We start from the raw sequence: 22,829 nt of genomic DNA, 5'->3' as shown, positions 1-22,829 counted from the left end.
GAAAAAGAAAAAAAAAATTCTACATTTCTGCATATCCTCTTTCACCCAATAGGGTTTCATATTTCTGCATTTCTTTCTCTCTCTGAAACGCATCATTTATTTCTCTTCTCCGGCTCCGACTGCACTTATTTCTCTTCTCCGGCTGCATTTATTTCTTTCTACGGCAGCATTTACTTCTCCATGGTATCCTTTTTAAGGATCTTTATTTTTTTTTGAATAGATTAGGGTTTTGATTTTATAGATCTAGGGTTTAGATTTTACAGATCTAGGGTTTACATTTTACATAAGTATTTATGGATTTAAACTATTTGAATTTTCAGGAAACCGAAGCACCGAACTTGAACAACCCAGTAGATGAAGAACTTAACCTGAACAGATCCACCCATGTTGAACCCGAAAGGTACCCTGAATAGATCTAGTGGTTTCGGGACAAGAAAGGGTCCTTCCTTGTCCCGAAATGGTTGGTTTCGGGACAAGAAAAGGTCCTTCCTTGTCCCGAAATGGTTGGTTTCGGGACAAGAAATGGTCCTTCCTTGTCCCGAAATGGTTGGTTTCGGGACAAGAAATGGTCCTTCCTTGTCCCGAAATGGTTGGTTTCGGGACCCGAAAGGGTCCTTCCTTGTCCCGAAATGGTTGGTTTCGGGACCCGAAAGGGTCCTTCTTTGTCCCGAAATGGTTGGTTTCGGGACCCGAAAGGGTCCTTCCTTGTCCCGAAATGGTTGGTTTCGGGACCCGAAAGGGTCCTTCCTTGTCCCGAAATGGGTTGTTTCGTGACCCGAAAGGGTCCTTCCTTGTCCCGAAATGGGTTGTTTCGGGACCCGAAAGGGTCTTTTTATTTCCCGAAATGGGTTGTTTCGGGACCCGAAAGGGTCATTTTATTTCCCGAAATAGGTTGTTTCGGGACCCGAAAGGTGGTTTCGGGACCCGAAATGTGGTTTCGGGACCCGAAATGTGTGGTTTATGGACTTTTTTCTTACGGTTTCACTTAATTTTTGCAGTCACATTCCTAGTGTTGGAATGACATTTTCCTCCGAAGAACAACTTCTTGAATTCTACACATCATATGCCCACTTAACGGGATTCGGCATTACCAAATTAGGGAGCAAAAATGTAGGTGGTAAGAGGAAATACTTCAGCGTTGGTTGTGCTAAGAGTTTTCTGAAAGAATCGAAGTCAAAAAACAAGTTTCATCAGCCTAGACCAATAACGAAGACAGATTGTACAGCAAAGATTAATGTTGTTGTTCGAAATGAAGGGGAATATGTGATAACAAGTATTTCTCTTGAGCACAACCATTCTTTAAGCCCTAAGAGAATACATCATGTTAGATCCTACAAAGTAATTGACGGAAATGTAAAGAGAAGATTGGATACAAACGATGAAGCTGGAATAACTGTGGCCAAAACATTTCAATCACTTGTAGTTGAAGCTGGAGGGTATGAAAACATGTCTTTCGATGAGAGGACATGTAGAAATTACGTTACAGAAGCACGACGGTTGAGGTTAGGGATTGGGGATGCTGAAGCACTCACTAATTATTTCTTAAGAATGCAAACCAGGAACTCAAACTTCTTCTACCTTATTGATTTGGACGAGGAATCCCGAAATAAAAACATGTTTTGGGCAGATGGTAGGTGCAGGGCTGCCTTTGAAGATTTTCATGATGTTATCTCTTTCGATACAACATATTTGACAAATCGCTATGACATGCCTTTCGCTCCGTTTGTTGGTGTTAATCATCATGGTCAATCCATTTTGCTTGGATGTGGGTTATTGTCAAGTGAAGATTCAGATTCTTTCACATGGTTGTTTAGAACTTGGTTGGAATGTATGCATGATAGACCTCCCAATGCCATAATCACAGACCAATGTCGATCCATGGCGATTGCAATTGAGAAGGTATTTCCTAAAACGCATCATCGATTTTGTTTGTGGCATATAATGAAGAAACTTCCTATAAAACTTGGAAGCCATACTGAATACCATCTAATAAAGAAGAGGCTGAAAAACATTGTATACAATTCCATAAATATTCAACAATGCGAAGAGGATTGGAATAGACTAATTGAAGATTATCAGTTGGAAGATAATGTTTGGTTGAAATCTTTGTATTTGGAAAGATCTAAATGGATACCTGTTTATGTCAAAGACAAATTTTGGGCCGGTATGTCAACATCTCAACGGAGTGAAAGTATGAATGCCTTCTTTGATGACTACGTGCAGTCCAAAACATCCCTCAAACAATTTGTCGAGCAATATGATAGGGCTCTGTTGAGAAATATCGAGAGAGAAAAGAAATTGGATTTTCTATCGTTTAATTCTTTGATACCAACTGTTAGTGGATTTGCCTTCGAAAGGCAATACCAAAACTTATACACTCCAGATATATTTAGATTGGTTCAAGTAGAAGTTAGAGGTTTGATGTTGTGCGACATCTCAGCCATTGAAGAGGAAGGTTCAGTTTCTATATTTAGAGTTGAGGAAATCATGTTGGGGGTTCATGGAGAACATCTAAGAGATGTTTCTTACAAAGTACATTACACCGAAAAGGATTGCAATGTGAAATGTGAATGTCGATTGTTTGAGTTCAGAGGTATTTTGTGTAGACATATCATGGCTGTGTTGAAAAAAATGAGGGTGAATGAGGTACCAATGTATTATATAATGGACCGGTGGCGTAAAGATATTAAGCGTGGGTATCAAAATATCACCAACATTTATGATTCAGATATGTCCGTGGAAGAAAAAAAACGTCACAATAGTCTAACTCGATTGATGCAAGAGGTTCAACAAGTTGGAGTAAAATCGGAAGTAACTTGTTCTTTTTGGATGAACGGAATAAAAGGCTTGATGGAACAGTTTATGTCACTTAATCATGAAAGCACTGAAGCATCTAAAGACCAAAGCACAGAAGCATCTCCATCTCCATCTCCATTTCAATCTCCCGCTACATCCATTTTGATACACTCTCCTAAGAAAGTTAGAAGTCGAGGACGACCACCAACAAAGAGGAAACAATCTTTAATTGAAAAAATCCCCAAGACTTCGAGATCAAAAAAGAAGGGAAATACGGCCACAACATCTACAGTTTTGGATTCAACACAACAACAACAATGGAATGATCCACTTTCAACTCAACTATCCTTCACATCACTTTTGTCCTCTCAAGTATATGTCGAAGATCATGCGTGTGGTGATAACATTCAACGAAGATAGTACTTATTTTGATCATGTTATAACTTTGAATATTTTAACATTTTTATCATTCTTGTCCTTTCATTTCTAACGAAGATAGTCTAACCAAGTTAAAGCAAGCTAAAAACCAAGAGAAAACAAGTTAAAAATCTAAATTTCGGGTCCCGAAACACCTTATTTCGGGTCCCGAAACCACATATTTCGGGTCCCGAAACCACCTTTCGGGTCCCGAAACCACATATTTCGGGTCCCGAAACCAACTTTCGGGTCCCGAAACACCTTATTTCGGGTCCCGAAACCACATATTTTGGGTCCCGAAACCACATATTTCGGGTCCCGAAACACCTTATTTCGGGCCCCGAAACCACCCATTTCGGGTCCCGAAACCACCCATTTCGGGTCCCGAAACCACTTATTTTATACTTGGTTTTTAACTTGTTTTAACTTAGTTTATACTTGGGTTGTAACTTACTTTATACTTGGTTTTTAACTTGTTTTAACTTAGTTTATACTTGGGTTTTAACTTACTTTATACTTGGTTTTTAACTTGTTTTAACTTACTTTATACTTGATTTTTAACTTGTTTTAACTTAGTTTATACTTGGGTTTTAACTTAGTTTATACATGATTATAATTGAAGACAAAAAATGTACTAAATTAATTAAGAGTTGCTGTTATCATACATTTTATATGTTTCAGGACATTCTGCTTTTAAAATGTCTACAAACTTCTGTAAGATGTTCTTGATATTTTTGTTTAAGTTTGAACGGATGATCATTGCAGTGTATTTGACTCGCAATGCTTCAAGCATTCTCCTTGCCTGTAGGAAATTATAATTCAGCGGTTATTAAAGATTTGTAAAACAAATGAAATGTGAAAATATGTAACTTACATTTTCTATCGTTATACCACAATTCCAATTTGTTGTATCGCCCGTGTACGAATGAATATGTCTCATACAGTATATTCCGCAATCCGTTTTATTTGAACTGTCTTGCCAAGGTAATTTCAAAACATTGAACGGGAAATGAGCAATTTTATCCGCGATCCCTTGGTCGATAGTTTGGAAGTAGTCCACAACGTTCTGTACCTGTTTTACCAAAGAAGTTAATAAACACTTTCAAAGAAGTCAATACATTATGTGTAAAAAAGACTTCAACGTTACCAGTTGCCGAGTTGTGACATATTTATCATCCCATTCAATATCTGGGTCCAGTGGGAGGTTGTCGATGACTTCAATTGCTTGGTTTCGCATATTGATGACAACCACATAATAGTGATTTTCATATAAAATTGGGAAAAATATCTGCAAGAATATCACCAAGATTCAGATGACACATATAATCAAAAATCAGATAATATAAAAAAGGACTTACCAACTTAGCAATTTTCATGTGTTCGGGAGTTAATTCGAAAATTCTCATTTCTTCAACCAATCTTTCAATGAAAAGGTCTTTCATTCTCCAAAAGTCCTGCAAATGAAATCAACATCAGAATAAGAGATAATTGGTTTAAACAACAATGAAAGATTTAGAGACTTACAGAAACGACTGTCGAAAAAACTATTTTCGAGTCGGAAGTTGATTTGCAGTGAAGAGTAATCATGTTTGCCCACGCATCAATTATCCCACTTTCAACATGGCATTCATTTTTCATTGATTGAAATTGCTCTATGTTGATATTGGTAAGCTCAGATACATAGAATACTTCCTTGCAGAAACCAGATATAGAAGAAAACAAGTTAAAAATCAAACTTACGGGTCCCGAAACAACCCTTTTCGGGTCCCGAAACCACATTTCGGGTCCCGAAACCACCCTTTTCGGGTCCCGAAACCACCCTTTTCGGGTCCCGAAACACCTTATTTCGGGTCCCGAAACTGCCATTTTCGGGTCCCGAAACACCTTATTTAGGGTCCCGAAACTACCATTTTCGGGTCCCGAAACCAGATTTCGAGTCCCGAAACTACCATTTTCGGGTCCCGAAACCATCCTTTTCGGGTCCCGAAACAAGATTTCGGGTCCCGAAACCACACTTTCGGGACCATTAATTCAGCCAAACAAACATGATTTAAGAAACTATGAAATATTGATTTACCTGGCATTCGAATCAACTGCATAAATGAATCCCACAACGACTTCATCTCGGTATTCAATATTGACATAATGATAGAACTCTAGATTTCTTTGCTTGTTCTTCTTCATATATTGAGATTGAAGGCGTGCTGGAAGTTCCATCATATGTATGGGATATTTCTTCGGTTTTTTGGAAGCAACCAATTCTTTTCCCACGACATCATGAGTTTGAGGGGCAGGCTGGATGATCTTTGTCGGCTTGTTCTGCGTCATGTATGGAGATTTAAGGCGTGCTGGAATTTTCATATGTCGCACTGGATTTCTCCTTCTTTTTCTTGGAGATGCATCTTTTTCAAGTACTTCATCTTCATCTTCCTCTTCGAGAACACCCACCTCAGTGTGAGCCACCTCAGTTTGAGCCCCCTCACTGTGAGCACGCTCATTTTAAGCCCCCTCACTGTGAGCACGCTCAGTTTGAGCCCCCTCACTGTGAGCACGCTCAGTGTGAGCCCCCTCAGTGTGAGCGTCCTGATGGTTTACCCCATCATCCTCAGTGGGTGTTCGATCTTTGAAGTATCTGTGCATGGCATCCCTAAAAGGTTTATTCCTGTCCATTGCTCTATAAATTACGTGGATGGCGTTGTCATACATTGGCGTTGCATCCCAGCCTGAAGTTAAAGCTTCCAGTCTTCTCGTGGCTTTTTCAATAAACAACGTACATTTAGCAATCCACGCCAAATTCTCTGTAAAAGTCAGTTTATCAACGTCCGGACCTGCCGTGTTAATGGGTGTTATATTCATAGGTGGTAGGCCTTGATTCATAGGTGTTGATTGCGTTGGTTCTGACCTCCTCATTGGTGGCCTCATCCGAGGTGGTGACCTATTCCTAGGTTCTACTGCTGCTGCTGCCGCCGCCGCCTTTGGGGTCTCAGACACCCCCTCATTCATATCCTCCTCATCATTATCCCCCACATCATTATCCCCCACATCATTATCCTCCTCATCGTTCTCCCCCCACATCCCCGGTAGTGGAATTCGTCCCAAAACGCTTCCGCGTCCGAATCCTCCCTTTTCAAACTCCGTATCTAGTCTAAACTTCAAAGTCGTGTCATTCCAACATGACAGTATTGGAAATCGACGGTCATTAACTCCTCCCAGTTGTGGGTTGCTCACCCTATACACGTAGCACAACTGAAAACAAACATATGTTAATTAAAACCAATTATTTTTGCAAACAGAGAAATTAATTAACGGATAACTTACAATAAGGAACGTCTGTGGTCCTTGGAAATGTCGTTTTTCATTCTCCTTCACTTTTGCGCATGATTGAACTAATCCTTCAAGTACAAATTTGCACCAATTGAACTTCTTGATATTATGAACATCTGAAATAGATTTCAGAATTCTATACCTGCAAGGGGAAAAAACATATTTGAGGATTTATTAACATGTCATATAAGTTGTCATGCAAATGAAATAACAAAAATGATAGTACCTTGATAGTTGACCTAGGTGATCACACCAGAGAAAGCAGCTGACAACAAATAATACGAAGTCTATCTTAAAATTGTTGTCAGCAGCTTTGTTCTCAATCATTTTCGTCGGCATAGCAGTCACTAAAGGAGCGCCATTAATAGGGTTACCCCATCGAGTCCTAAATGCCTTCAGCTTGTCATCAGTCTCGTTATTCTGATATTCTACAATGTCCAACTCCCCTCTGGGGAGACCCAATACCATTTCAACATCTTCTTCTTCGATTTTCACTTCCTCGCCATTCTCTAGAGTGAAAGAACATTTATCACAGTCAAACTGCCTCACTAGATAACGAGATATCTCCCCGGGGCATTTTGAAAGTGATAATGAAAGTAGATGGCCAAAGCCTATTGACTTCACAGCCTCCTTTTGGGGATTTGTGAACTGCTTTGGGAGATGCTGCTTCTTGGGCATTCTTTTTACGTTTATTTGCCCTACAAAAACAAAAGATAAACATTTAAAAAACATGAAACAGATAATCTAAGAGAAACAAAGTTAAAGCAAGTTAAAAACCAAGAGAAAACAAGTTAAAAATCAAAATTTCGGGTCCCGAAACACCTTATTTCGGGTCCCGAAACACCTTATTTCGGGTCCCGAAACCACCCATTTCGGGTCCAGAAACCACCATTTCGGGTTCCGAAACCACACTTTCGGGACCCTTAACAGCCAAACATTACAAAATCAGATTTATGGGTCCCGAAACCACACTTTCGGGACCCATAACAACTAAACATTACAAAATCAGATTTATGGGTCCCGAAACAACCCATTTCGGGTCCGGAAACCACCCATTTCGGGTCCCGAAACCACACTTTCGGGACCCATAACAGCCAAACATTACAAAATCAGATTTATGGGTCCCGAAACAACCCATTTCGGGTCCCGAAACCACCCATTTCGGGTCCCGAAACCACACTTTCGTGACCCATAACAGCCAAACATTACAAAATCAGATTTATGGGTCCTGAAACAACCCATTTCGGGTCCCGAAACCACCCATCTCGGGTCCCGAAACCACACTTTCGGGTCCCGAAACCACCCATTTCGGGACTCATAACAGCCTCACATATCAAAATTCAATTTTGGGGTCCCGAAACAACACTTTCGGGTCCCGAAACCACACTTTCGGGACCGTTCATTCAAATAACATATCAAAATCAAATTTCTGGACTATGTAATCATACTTTCGGGTCCCCGAAACAACACTTTCGGGACCCATAACAGCCAAACATATCAAAAATCACATAAATCATCACATAGAAGCAAATAAACACAAAATAATCAACCATTTCTATCGTTAAAATCATTAGAATCAGCAGAATCATCAAAATCCATAACCCTAACCCTAACCCTAACCCATAACCGCAAAAACCTAAACGGTCTTCAAATCATCAAAATGTTTTAGGATTCTAAAGGAGATGTTATTTACCTTGTCCTTGGAGATTTTGGAGTCTTGCATGGAGATGTACCTGGACCACCAGCCTGAAAAAGAGAAAAGATATTCACGAATGCAGACAGTGAAGTGAACGGAAATACCCGAAGGAGAAGACCTACCATTTTCGATCGAAAGAAAGAAGATGAATAAAGTTGAAGAAGTCGGGGATGCCACCGCCGGAGAGAAAAAATCGCTAGAGAAGAGAAAAATCGCCGGAAAGAATAAATGAAAAGAAGAAAGACAGAGGAAAGAAGAAGGGGGAAACTGAAACGTTTTCTTTTTTTTCTTTTTTTTTTCTTTTTTTTTTCTCTCTCCTAGCTGGCAAGGCCACGTAGATTCGTGGCCTTGCTTTCGCTACTCTTTCGTTGAAAATATCATTTCCCATTTTTTTAATATGTATGTTGTGTATTTTTTTAATATATATATATATGAGTATTGATAAACCCAACGAAGGGTTAGCGAAAGCAAGGCCACGAATCCCACGTGGCATTGCCAGCTAGGAGAGAGAAAAGGCAAATCAAAATAAAAAAATTAAATATTTCAGTTTCCCCCTCTTTCTTCTTCCCTCTTTTTCTTCTTTTTATTTATCACTTTCGGCGAACCCCGATTTCTTCTCTGGCGATTTTTCTCTCCGGCATCCCCGACTTCTTCTACTTTCTTCATCTTCTTTCGATCGAAAATGGTAAGAGAACTCTTTCGTGTATGTTCACTTCATTGTCTGCCTTCGTGTTCACTTCATACTATCTTTTCAGGCTGGTGGTCCAGGTACATCTCCATACAAGACTCCAAGATCTCTCAGATATCAAAGAACAAGGTAAATAACATTTTCTCTTTTAGAATCGTAGATCATTTTAATGATTTGAAGATCGTTTAGCTTTTTGCGGTTAGGGTTAGGGATTTTAATGATTTTAACGATAGAAAACTATGATTATTGTGTATTTGCTGCATTATGGGTCCGGAAATGGATGGTTTAGAGACCCGAAAGTATGATTATATAATGTTTGGCTGTTATTGGTCCCGAAAATGTGATTTCGGGACCCGAAAGTATGATTATATAATGTTTGTTTGTTGTTATGGGTTTAGTTGCAGAACTAATTTCAATTAGGTTGTAAGAAAAACCATTTCTAGTCCCGAAACCACTCATTTTCAGAAGGAAAAAAATTTTTTTTTTTTTTTTTCGTTTCGGGTCCCGAAACTACTCATTTCGGGTCCCGAAACCAGCTTTTCTGGTCCCGAAACGAGCTCTTTTGGTCCCGAAATTAGCATTTCTAGTCCCGAAACCAGCATTTTTTGTCCCGAAATCACCATTTTAGGGTGATTTCAAACTTCAAAATGGTTTCTATACGATCTTTTATGGCTATTTTATTTTTTTATAAACCAATAATCTTATTGTAATGTTAATTTGATTTGTAGGTCATGTATGAAGATCCAAATCTTCTTATTGATCAAGTTAATGAAGAAATGAGATTATTTGAGATCTCTCAAATTGTAGTTTGTATTTTAAATGTGATATAAATGACAGATTGTAACATTGTAAATAAATGTTTAATTATGTAAATTTCTAGTATAATAACATTATCTTCAATTATTTTTGATTTTCTAAGATTCATTATAATGTTTCAGATTAAAAAAAATTAAAAAAAGTGTCCCGAAATCACTCATTTCTGGTCCCGAAACCACTCATTTCGGGTCCCGAAACCACTCATTTCCAAAAAAAAAAAAAAAAAAAAAAAAAAATCCGTTTCGGGTCCCGAAACTACTCATTTCGGGTCCCGAAATCACCATTTTAGGGTGATTTCAAACTCCGAAATGGTTTCTATACGATCTTTTATGGCTATTTTATTTTTTTATAAACCAATTATCTTATTGTAATGTTAATTTGATTTTTGTAAGTCATGTATGAAGATCCAAATCTTCTTATTGATTAAGTTAATGAAGAAATGAGATTATTTGAGATCTCTCAAATTGTAGGTTGTATTTTAAATGTGATATAAATGACAGATTGTAACATTGTAATAAATGTTTAATTATGTAAATTTCTAGTATAATAACATTATCTTCAATTATTTTTGATTTTCTAAGATTCATTATAATGTTTCAGATTAAAAAAAAAATAAAAAAAGTGTCCCGAAATCACTCATTTCTGGTCCCGAAACCACTTATTTCGGGTCCCGAAACCACTTATTTCGGGTCCCGAAACCACTCATTTCGGGTCCCGAAACCACTCATTTCGGGTCCCGAAACCACTCATTTCCAAAAAAAAAAAAAAAAAAAAAAAACACTCATTTCTTTTAGAACTCTAATCTAAATCGATTCAGCAGCTAAACCATAAACGTTAAACATAAATATTGATATGACAATCATTTCGAACGGAAGATAAACGAAAGAAAAAAAAAAGACTTTATATTTCAATCGATCGGAAGATAGAAGTCGATGAAACGTTTCAGTAAGATCGACAGTGGGTTGGGTTTTGGGAAACGAAAACGAAAAATAAAAGAGAGATTGTCGTGGGGGTTTTGGTTTTGGGAAAAAATGAAACGTTTCATTAACGGAAGAAGTCTTACCATTTCGATCGATCGGAAGAGAAGTCGGTGAAAATGAAAGAAGAGAATCGCCGGTGGGTTTAAGAAAAATGAAACAAAAGAGAAAGAGAGAGAATGAAACAAAAGAGAGAGAGAATAAGATTTTGGTTTTGGAGGGAAATAGAAAGATAGAAATAATAGGATTTTGGTTTTGGGGGAAAATAGAAAATTTCAATTTTATTTTTATTTTTTTCTCTCTCCTAGCTGGCAAGGCCACGTAGGATTCGTGGCTTTGCTTTCGCTAACTTGTCGTTGAGAATATCATTTCTCTCTATATATATATATATATATATATATATATATATATATATATATATATATATATATATATATATATATGGAGATTATGATGGGAGATAAGTAAGTTAAAAATTATAAAGAGAGAATGTTAGGTATTAGAGATATATATAGGTTTATTTGATTATGGGGTAAAAGAAAGTGGTTGTGACTTGTTTAAATAATTATTTGTTAAGGTTAGTTTGATAGGTTTCTAGGAATCTTTACAATTTATGAGTATTTTTTATTTTGATTATATTCAAATAATATTTTTTTAATAATTAAACATATGCCGGATTTATGTTAAAGAGCTCACTCCAAATATATATATTTTACGATGTGACCCTTAATTTTATTTTTTTAATTTATTTGAAATATTTGAATTTTTTTTTAAGAAAACTGTTCAAATCATTTCATTAAACATTCTTTCAACCTTTCAAATTATTTTAAATTGAGGTAATTTAATATATATTTTTAAATTGTAATAAGAATGTTTCTATTCAAATTTTGTTAATATTTTTAATAAAGTGAATATTATATATTACAATATAAGAAAATGAATTTAAATTTTTTTCTGTTCTAAAAATTTATCATAATTTTGAACTTTAATTATTTAATTTACAAATATTTTAAAAATAATGATTTATTTTTTAAGTAATATGATAGGTTGTTAATAATAGAAAATAAAATTTGTAAATTTAATATACTAAAACAATTAACTTATAAATATAAACAAGATTCATTGTCTTTCTGGCAATGGAATTTTTTATTTATTTTATAAATTTTATTTATTTATTCTTTTTTAGGTTTTTTCTTCTTCTTCTCTTTTTCCTTTTCGTTTCAACTGTCGCGGCAATATATAACGAGAAGAACTGAGCGGTCGCCGGAAAATACTTCAACGGCGATGAGACGAATACTCAAGTTTCCATCACCCACTCTTGATATTGATAATCACATCTATAAGAACACCCATCTGTTTCCTATTGCACATTTCTCTAAATTATCGAGGAATGTTAAAGGTACTACTAAATCCGATGAATTTGCAGACAAACAGAGATCACTTTTCGATGAAATCGTGGGTATTTTTGGATCTGGAGACATCTTCGTAGATAGATCATCAGAAACAGACTGTAAGATTTCTGAAATTTCATATTGCATACAAGGTGTTCGTCATAATGCCGAAGAGAACAAGGTTACTTTGTTAGATGTTGACGTAAGTCCATTAGTTCATAAGGTTACTCAGATTATAAGGGGAGAGAATGAATCACTTTCAATTGAACAACAATTAGAAAATCTGGGTATTGAGTTTAACTTCGAGATTATAGATAAAGTATTGAAGAGATGCTTCAAAGTTCCACATTTAGCTTTGAGATTCTTCAACTGGGTAAAGCTGGGAAATCGTTTCGATCACACTACTGAAACTTACAACACCATGATATATATTGCTGGACAGGCGAAACAATTCGATCTTGTTGATGAATTGCTGGAGGAGATGAACGAGAGTTCGTGTGAAAAGAATATCAAAACATGGACAATTCTCATATCGAATTATGGTAAGGCAAAATTGGTTAATAAATCCTTGAATGTGTTTCAGAACATGACAAAATCTGGCCTAGAACCGGATTTGGAATCATACAAACAAATGTTGTCTATTCTTTGTCATTGTGGAAAATCCGACATAGCCATGGAGTTCTATAAGGAAGCGATCGATAAGGAAATGGTAATAGACACGAGCTTACATAAGCTGCTTATGACAACATTAGCACAATCTGGAAACATAGCTGGTGTTCATTTTGTAGCTGAAAATCTAATGAAGTTTTTTCAGATTCCGGATAGTCAAGTTTACGGTTATATGATTAAGAGCTTCTGCATTTCGGGTAGAATTAAAGAAACTTTGGAATTGATTCGTGATTTGAAGCATAGGAATATCTCCCTTGAATCTGAAAATTTCGAGACTCTTGTAAAAGGATTTGTTAGAGCTGACAGGATTGAAGATGCTATGGAGATTATAAACATCATGAAGACAAAGGGTTCCATCGATGAGAAAATTTATGGGCTTATCATTAACGGGTATTTAAGGAGACATGATGTCTCGAGAGCATTTGAATTCTTTGTTTCCTTAAAAGGATCTTCTTACGTACCCACAATCGAAACGTATACAGAGCTGTTACAAGGACTTTACCGTTTTGGTTTCTTTGAAAAGGCTTCTGAATTGTATAAAGAGATGATTGAAAATGGAGTTAAGATCGATAGTGTTGCAATGACAGCTATAGTTGCAGGGCTTATTCAAGAGAAATCTTTTTCGAAAGCCTGGGAAGTGTTGGATGAGATGGTGGAGAAAGGTATACGAGCTACGAATAAATCTTATACAGTTTTCGTAAAGGAGCTATGTAAAACATCGCAAACCGACGAGATTATCCATCTTTTGCGTAAAATGATCACTTCGAAAGTGAATATTGGAGATGATTTGTTCCTCAGAGTCATATCCTATTTGGAAAGGAAATCAGAGAAAGAATTGATGGAGAAAGTTAAGCAAATGCAGAAGATTGCTTACAAATTCGACGAATTTCAGCTTGATTCCATTCCGATTACAAATCAAACAGAACAGGAAGAAAGGATTGAATCAGTGTATAATGAATCCGATTTATTAGAATTATGCAGAATTTTGTCATCTGAAGTGGGATTAGTGGAAGAAGCTCTTGAGAAAAGTAGTGTTATAAACTTCAATCCTGAGCTTGTATTAGCTGTTTTGAACAAATGCAAGCAAAACGGTAATTCCGCCTTACGTTTCTTCTCGTGGGTAGGAAACCGAGAAGGCTATACTCACACATCGGAAACATACAACACGGCTATCAAGATCGCGGGATCGGGAAAGGATTATCGTAAAATGAGAAACCTTTTTGTCGAAATGAAGAGAAACGGTTACCCCATTCAACCGGACACATGGACGATCATGATCATGCAATACGGGCGTAAAGGTATGACTGAAATCGCTCTAAATCTTTTCCGAGAGATGAAAACTAGTGGTTGTAAGCCGAATGCAACAACCTATAAGTATCTAATCATATCGTTATGCAGTCAAAAAGGAAGAAAGGCACACGAGGCTTCGATAAGTTTCCGAGAAATGGTTCGTTTAGGATTTGTTCCCGACAAACAACTAGTTGAAACATATCTAGATTGTTTATGCGAAGTGGGTAATCTAACCGACGCTAGAGCGTGCATTGAGAGTTTGATAACTTTTGGATATAAAGCACCTTTGACATATTCTTTGTTTATCAGATCTCTTTGTCGGGTAGGGAGATTGGAAGAAGCTTTATCGATATTAAACGAAATTGAATCAGATAGCGATAGACACGTTGTGGATGGTTATGTTTACGGGAGTCTTGTTCACGCAATGTTGGGAAAAGGAAGAGTTGAAGAGGCATTATGTAAGGTTGAACATATGAGAGGTATCGGGATAAAGGCAAATGTTCATGTTTATACATCGTTGATTGTATATTTTTTTAAGACAAAAAATGTTAGTAAGGCGGTTGAGATGTTAAAGGAAATGAAAAAGGAAGGGTGCGAGGCGACGGTTGTGACTTATACGGCGGTTGTTTGCGGTTATTTGAATTGTGGCGAGATTGATGAAGGGTTGAGATTGATTGAGAGGATGAAAAAAGAAGGGTTTTGTGTTGATTTTAGGTTTTATTCAAGGGTGATTGATTGCTTATGTAAAGTGGGGAAATCTGAAATTGGATTGGTTATGATAAATGAAATGATGGGAAATGGAATTGTTCCTAGTGATGTTAATTTTCGTGAAGTGTTTTATGGACTTAATAGAGAAGGGAAAGGAGATTTGGCTTCAATTGTATTACAAAAGAAAAGGGATCTCAAAGCTAGAAGAATCTTCACAACTTGATCATTTTTCAAATAATCTGGTTTCATTGTCATCAAGTTATTGATCTATGTTTAGCTTAATCCCAATTTTGATATAATTTTATTTATTTTTTAACATTATGATTAGAGTGATTTTAAGCTTAATTTTGACATGGGGGTTTTTGTGTATCATTTTAGATCATTGTATATATTTTTGTTACATTACATTGTCTTTTTTTTAAGAACTAGTATTAATTATCTATAGCAATAAATTTTTTATTTGTATTTGGTATAAAATATATGATTGAATTAAATGAATTTTTTTAGGAATCTACAAAAATATATATTTTTGTAAATTACTTTTGAAAATTAATATTTTGTTATAATTATTATTCCAAACATAATCACATTGAAAAGTTTAATGTATTACATGTATGTTGAATCATAGAGCTCCTTATTTGAGTCAATTTGAGAAGATATATTTTTTTAAATTTTACCATTTCGGACTCTTAATTGTTAAAATTATTTAAAAACGATTAAAATAATTTAAATTATTTACGTAATATTTATAAATAAATAAATAAAATAATTATGTCACTAATTTAAGTGAAGCTGAGAATTTTGAATTCGAAAAGGAAACGAAAATACTCTATTTACTTTTATTTATTTTACAATATTACGGTTTTTTTACTCGTATTATTTTACCTCATCTAAATTAAAGGTTTCTTCATTAAGAACCTGAATTCATTAGCATATTACTTTAAACTTAATTTGGATAGTTTGAATGTTTTATCAAAGTTTTTAAAAAGATTAATGCCCTCTCAAAAAAGTAAACTAAATAAATTTATTTAAATATAGTTCAAATTAAGTCATCAAAATGTTACATAAATGATAAAAAAAAGTGGGAGTAAAAACATTGATACTTCACACATAATTTCACTTAACCTAAAACAATCACAACATGAAAAATACACAAAAACCAGTATTTCAAGCCTTCTTGTTTCTATGCATCTTACTCCAGAACGCTTCATACTTTTTCCTGATATCTATCATCGCCTTCTCCACAAACGGATCAAACTTTTCATCATATTTCTCATACACCACAGGAACCGCATGCAGCAATACAAACACTGTCATACGTAAAGTTATAAGAATTCACCAACCAAACAAAACTCACCAAAACAAAATTTAAGAATCTTACAAATGTAGAGCAGGGTAAAGAAACTGAACCAACTCCCGACAATTGAGGTAGCCCACAATCCAAAGACAATCTGTTCAAACATCAATCGTGTTCTTCACGAAAAATGCATAATATTAATGAAAGAAAATGAAAATGGAACTAACTTACAATAAGAAACATCTTAAGATTTCTTCCACTTGAAGTCTCTCTAAAGATGTCAATAGCTTGATTAATTTCATGGGTTAGAACAGATGCAAATTTTACAAGTGGTTCTTCTGGTATATTAACTTCTGGTATAGTAGGAGGAGATCTGTAGATGGAAACCATTATAAGATTTTGACTAGATAGATTATTATCAAGTATGAAGCATGAATGTATGATCTTACTTGTTTATGAATTTTGTCAAATTGGACCAGAAGAACAAGATTGCAAAAACAAGAATCAAGAGATATGATACTAAAGTAAGAAAATGGTATTCCATTATTTCAAATGAAACCCAAATTGCTGTGGCTATTGCAATTGAACCAATAGATATCCTTTTGTCTCTCCACAACAGTATATCAGCAGCTGAAATCAAGTGGTTTTTGGAATCAAATCTATGAAATCAGTAGAATGAATCTTGAAACAGATAGAGATTAAGTATTGGCTTACGTTTTCCTCCACCAAAAACCTGATGAACTGTCTTCCGGCGGCCGAATAACCTATAAACGTTGGAATCGATGAAATCGGAAAACGGGATTTCTCTGGAATCATCATCAGAGTCTGATAATGAAGAAGGGTAATCCTCTGAAATCTCTTCGACGATTCTCTCCATCGTGATTGTGATTGTTCTTTCGATTAGCTAAACTGTCACAATGCAGATTACGAAATGTTTGAACCAGAGAGAGAGAAATGAAGAGAATTTCTAGGGTTTAGAAATGGTATTTCGTCAAGTCAACGGTTTAACTTATTTTCCATGTAAGTGTTGGAAAAGGAAAATGTGGCAATGGAACTTGGCTAGAAGGTTCTCAAACTTGTCATTCTTAAATTTTGTTTATTTAAAAATTGATAGAATTATCAATTGAATTTTTTTATTGTATAAATTAGAATTTCTAGATTTTTTTAAAACATAATAATTTGGGATTTTTTATTATTAAATTTATAAAGATTTTGTCATTAATTCGCGAAATTAAATTTTATTATCATTATTCACAGTAAAAATAAGAAGTAGGACTGTCAATTTTGGACACGACACGAAAACATGACCCGAACCGAACATGAAAAAATCATGTTAGAGTTGTTTATTTTTTTTGTTCAAGTCAAAGTTAGGTCAATATGTTTAACCTGATTAATAAACATGTTAAAATTTAGTCGACCTCACATGACCCAAAGTGGACCCGATAACCTATTTTGAAGTTTTTTTTTTAGTTTTGTGTTATTCTTTCTTATTCACTCACTCATTTTCTTTTAGAAAAAATATTATAAGCGGATTAATGGTTTAACTTCATTTTTATTTTGTATTGATGTTATTTTAATTTGAAATAGAGATATGTGAATTAATTGTATCGGGTTTGGTTCGAGTTGGGTTAGGTAAATCGGGTCAAACGAGTCAGGTTCAGGTCAATCACAAATAAACAGATCAGATTTAAGTTTGAGATTATAACCCGAAATACTAAACAGGTCAGGTTTAGGTTAAAATCGTTCAACCCGTTAACCTGCTAACCCGAACCCGTCAACTTGAAATTTACCTAATGAGAATGGATGAAACTTCTCCCATATTTTAGTGATATGATCTTATAGGCTTTTACCCATAAATTCCCCCGGGAGAATATTCATTCATTATCTCGAAGTCCATACTTGGCGATGATTATTTTCTTCCAAATGTTTGCGTTGTCGTTAAAAACTCTCCACCAACATTTACAAAGGAGTGAAGTGTTAAAAAATGGAGAAGTCTTTGATTCCGAGAACGTCATCAACAATGTCAAGTTTCGTTGTATCTTATCTCACTAAGTGAGTGATTTTATAGGAGTTCGAGTTGCCCCAAAAACAATAGGGATAAAAAGAGTGACATAGTGAATGTTAGAATTGTGACAAGGAAGTTCTTAATGAGGACCAACCTATCGCCTTTAGAGAAAAGTTTTCTCTTTCAAAGAGTCAACATGATTCTCATCTTCTCGATAATAAGATTCAAAATCTCCTTGCAACTATATTTGGCACCGAGAGAAAAGCCCATATACTTCAATGGGAGAGAACTGATTCAAAACCCCATAATGCCTTCCAATTACCAAGTGTTGGGAACGTTACCGATAAAAAAAAATCAGACACTTTTCTCTATTTAATCTTCAATCATGAGCGTGCCTCATAAAGAATAAGATTTTTCTCGTCGTTCTAATATTAATTCCCGTGAAAAGACTAGCGTTGATGGTTCTCTCGAATAGTTTTGACAAACCTTCTATAATCATCCTAAAAAAATGGGTGATAAAGGATTCCTTTATCTAATCCCCTTTCAAGCTCTTAAAAAACTCAAACACATTGTTGTTGATAAGAATTGAGAATTTAAATTCAGTTACACAAATTTGATCTACCTACTCCGTTTCACTCTAAAACCAATTTTCTCCATGAGAGAAAATATAAGATCTCAACTGAAATAATCGAAAGTTTTTTCAATATCAAGTTTACAGACATCTCGTCCTCTTTCTTCTAGTAATAGAATTAATGCACTAATATGTAATGAGGGAAGCGTCGGTGATTTAAATTATATAAAATTAGAAAGAAAACAAATATACATTTAGTTTTAAATTAGTTCAAAATTTATTTAAAAATGCTTAAAAAGTTTACAAGACATAATAAGTTATACTTTTGTTTATGTGGACAAATACAATCACAAATAAATATTGCAATATGAGAAAGTAGCTAGAAGAGAGGTTTCTTTCCATTGAGCATCCCCAATAAATGATCAAAAACTTGCCCACCACCATCTCTAAGACCAGAATGCATGAACTCATTTGTTATCCATAACCTAATCCCACCAATCTCTGAAGCACTCTCCATTGCCAACTTAAAGTTAACATACATATCCTCGTAATAAACCGCCGCTGCAACAGGAACCTACTTACCCCAAAAATACAAATTTTGATCACCACCCAGATAAGAAACCGCCTCAAATGGTGTTTTCAATTCAATTCAGAATGCCTTACCTTGTTATTGTTTAGCACTTGTATGTCATATAATGGAGGCCAATCCTCCTTCTCCGACAACACATGAGCTGCATCTTTGAAATTCCTCAACGCATGAATTTCTTCAAACATCCATGGAAATATCATCTGCCATATAAGAAATACAGATCTCAATACTATTGAAATAACATATTTACAGTCTAATCATCTTTTTTTACCTCTCCTGTGAATAGGACAGGCTGACCATCTTTCACAGCCTTAATTGCATCAAATTTGCTACCATTTTCATCCTTTACTCTATCAGCTGACCATCTCGAAGCAGCACCCTTCCAAGTTCAAATCCAAATGTAAATTTCGAATCTTTTCTCGCTACGTTATGGCAAGTCCCATTTCATCAGAAAGAGCAAATCTTAAAAATTTACCATTAATATTCTACCTGACAGTATATAGACTCATGTAGAAGTGCATAAAGTGGATTTGTATCAAAATTCAACCACTTCTCATACTGCACAAGAAAAGAAAAATTACTTCAAGTGTATATAGTTACTTGGGAAAGCAAAAAAAATAGCATTTTCTTACAGCATTGAGGAAATAGAAGTTGATTTGCTTTAACCCTCCTGGAGTGATTATTGGATCCCAAACACTCTCGAACCTACAAAGTTTAAAGAGAAAGGAATCATCTTACAAAATATAGCACTGAAATATTTCAAATCGTTTTAGGTTTCATTAACCGACGAACATGTAATGTAAGCGTTCAAAGCCACCACTAGATCCTAAACCAGAGAGGCCAAGTGCTTGAAGTCCCTTCGGGGTTAAGATGCCACCCGAGGGAAGAGGAACCTGCACAAGACATGGTAAAAGAAACGCAATTTGAGAAAAGAATAATCCAAATAACTGCACAAGTTCTTACAATGATGAGATTTACTTGCCCCGCCACCTTCATACTCAGCCAAGTATTTTACAACATCTTGAACTATTTTAATATCCTGAGGATATCTTTGATAGTATTTCTCGTTTTGGCGGATGACTTGTTCGCAGCAGGCTCTGTAAACAGAATCTGCAGTGCAACCACCTCTGATAGGAGGAATTCCACCAGTCAGAAGAACTTGTTTCAACCCTTTTGGAGCAAAACTTAGGTAAGTGACTGCACAAAAACCACCATAACTCTGCAATAGGGAAAGTAAAATCGTCAAGTGTTAAATCGCAATGATTTAGCAAATAATCGGAAAAACAATCCAAATGAAAGCTATGAAGTAACGATATACCTGCCCTAAAACTGTCCATTTTTCATCACCAGTAACAAGATGTTTTCGAATAAATTCAGCATCATTTACAATGCTATCTGCTCTGAAGTGTTTCAAGTAGTTGGCCAAATCATTAGTGGAATTCAATTGCAACATAGATGACGCGGTTAAAGGTGTTGATAATCCCGTGCCTCTCTGAAAGACGATTGAATTCGAGTTCATTCAAATCAAGTAAATTAGTAGTGTTCTTGCCATGTTCATCATTATAGAATACCTGATCCATCAAGATAACTCGATATGTTTCACATGCTTTGCCTAACCATCCACTAGCTTCAGTTGGTCTAGGGCATTCAAATCCAGGTCCACCTTGTAAGTACAGTAGATATGGAAGCTGTTGTTCTTCTTGTCCAGCTGTGGTAAAGAAAAAGCATTGAATACATTTCAACAGACTTGAAATTTTGTCCAATTTGCTCATGTCAATCAATCAATCAATCCAATTTGAACTAACTAGGTCATATATATATATGATGAAGACGAATTGAAGAATGAAGAGTACAACCTACCGTTAACGACTTCGCGGGCGAAAACGGAGATGTTAGGACCAGTCGGAGAGGAGTAGTCGAGAGGAAGAGTGAATCGATGATCGCGAAGGCGGAGACCGGGGACGGAATACCAGGTTCCGGTAACGAGCTCCTCCGGTGAGGAATATTGTTCGCCGGCAGTGTAGGCGTTCATTGTAGTAAGGAATTTTCCGTAAGCGAAGTGGAAATGGAAGGGTTTGAATGGGAGAGAAGAAGTTGACGGAGGAGCACGGAGGAGGAGCGGCAGCAATGGTGATACCTGGAGTGCCCACATTTGGTATTTTACTTTACGAAGTAAAATAAGGACACATCATGGCCGTTGGATGTCAACACTTCTATTATTATTATTATTATTATTATTATTATTGTCCAAATCATTATAATTATTTTTTAATATATAATTCACCAAATTCGTACCAAACCGATTAGTAGTCGGATTAAATATAAGTAATATTTAATTAAGACGAAACTAATAATGATAAGTAATATATCATAACTATATATTAGTCCTAACACATATTTAAAATAATAATAATAAAAATTAAAGATATTAATATTATTTTTTAAAAATCTGTATATTAAAAATAAAAATGTTTAAGTATATCAAAAAAGCATGACATGAAAAAAAAATTAAAAATTAAAACGGTACTAAATAAATTATCGAGCTCGTAAATCCTTGAAAAAAACGATTAACTCTCCGACATACTCTAATAGTTTATCTGAATGAATTTCAAAAAACGTAATAATAATAGTATTATGAATGATACGAATCGGACGACTACAATTATTGAAAGTTCGACGATTTATCTCTAATTAGATAGTCCAACAAAAAATAATTTGGATGATAACTCAAATATATAGGTCTTCTATATCAGTCCATATCAGCCGCATCAATCCAAAATTTCTAACAACTATCCAAAACCCCGAGCATCACTTAATTAATCCTAGTAATACTACATAAAAGACTTCAAATATTAGTCACTCTAAACACTACAAAAGTAAGTGAGTTGTTCATTCAACATTTTCGTGACATCTACGATTAACAATAATACAATATTTCTTCATTCACATATCATTCGTTAGAATTTCATCATTAATAATGTTTCATCCAAAAAAACGAGATCTTCAATAAAAATTTTGACTTTTAAAACTTTTTCCAAAAAAAAAAAAAACATATGAAATCATTAGCAAACAACTTGTAACAATGCACACATAAAAACTATACATATTTTGCTAAATCATAACGTCTTATTTAGACGGTGACACTTCACATTTGTTTGTGTACTAACAAAAGTAACGCTATTATAAGACGAAATCTACATAATTTTTAATTTATTTCATATTTAATTTGACTACCAATTATCAAGTCCTTAACTATTAGTAGTAATGAACACATTTAAGTTTTAGGAAATACTTTAATTGAAGTAGCTAAGTATAATTATAAACATCCTGCTAACTTCTTTAGTCTAATTAGTTAAGAATGATAAAAGTTAATTAATAAATATTTTGTCAACTTTTTCTTATCAACTTTTGGATTTCAGTTTTCAACCCAAAGTTTCATAATGATTTTTACATTAAAAACTTTATAAGTTCTTCAAAAATTATTCTAATCTATCAAAATTTTAATAAAATATAGTAATATATATGTACACATATATTCTATCTAATCCCACCGCCCAATGTCCCCAATTCGTACTTTTTCATTGACAATAAATGA

At 35.0% G+C, this 22,829-nt stretch overlaps 3 protein-coding genes across 3 annotated transcripts; 1 reads left to right on the top strand and 2 right to left on the bottom strand.

Annotated features, from left to right (window-relative positions):
- Nucleotides 1-11,947: 11,947 nt before the first annotated feature.
- LOC124940139 (putative pentatricopeptide repeat-containing protein At5g06400, mitochondrial) lies at nt 11,948-15,093 on the top strand. The gene has a single exon (XM_047480621.1). The coding sequence runs from the start codon at nt 11,999-12,001 to the stop codon at nt 14,993-14,995; it is 2,997 nt and encodes a 998-aa protein (XP_047336577.1). The 5' UTR covers nt 11,948-11,998; the 3' UTR covers nt 14,996-15,093.
- Nucleotides 15,094-15,773: 680 nt separating this feature from the next.
- Nucleotides 15,774-17,098, bottom strand: LOC124940014 (reticulon-like protein B6). Its single transcript, XM_047480491.1, has 5 exons — nt 16,784-17,098; nt 16,519-16,699; nt 16,301-16,442; nt 16,154-16,223; nt 15,774-16,082 (listed from the first exon to the last, which is right to left on the bottom strand). The coding sequence occupies exons 1-5, from the start codon at nt 16,944-16,946 to the stop codon at nt 15,940-15,942; spliced, it is 699 nt and encodes a 232-aa protein (XP_047336447.1). The 5' UTR covers nt 16,947-17,098; the 3' UTR covers nt 15,774-15,939.
- Nucleotides 17,099-18,890: 1,792 nt separating this feature from the next.
- On the bottom strand, nt 18,891-21,422 carry LOC124938232 (proline iminopeptidase). Its single transcript, XM_047478637.1, has 10 exons — nt 21,095-21,422; nt 20,806-20,942; nt 20,553-20,726; nt 20,217-20,453; nt 20,027-20,127; nt 19,867-19,939; nt 19,724-19,792; nt 19,506-19,613; nt 19,309-19,434; nt 18,891-19,219 (listed from the first exon to the last, which is right to left on the bottom strand). Exons 1-10 carry the CDS (start codon nt 21,384-21,386, stop codon nt 19,025-19,027), a joined length of 1,512 nt encoding a protein of 503 aa, XP_047334593.1. The 5' UTR covers nt 21,387-21,422; the 3' UTR covers nt 18,891-19,024.
- Between the last annotated feature and the right edge of the window lie 1,407 nt (nt 21,423-22,829).

Source organism: Impatiens glandulifera, chromosome 5, assembly GCF_907164915.1.
Source record: "Impatiens glandulifera chromosome 5, dImpGla2.1, whole genome shotgun sequence".
Taxonomy (NCBI): Eukaryota; Viridiplantae; Streptophyta; class Magnoliopsida; order Ericales; family Balsaminaceae; genus Impatiens; species Impatiens glandulifera.
The sequence above is the reverse complement of the archived record's forward strand: the minus strand, read 5'-3'. Positions and strand labels throughout refer to the sequence as shown.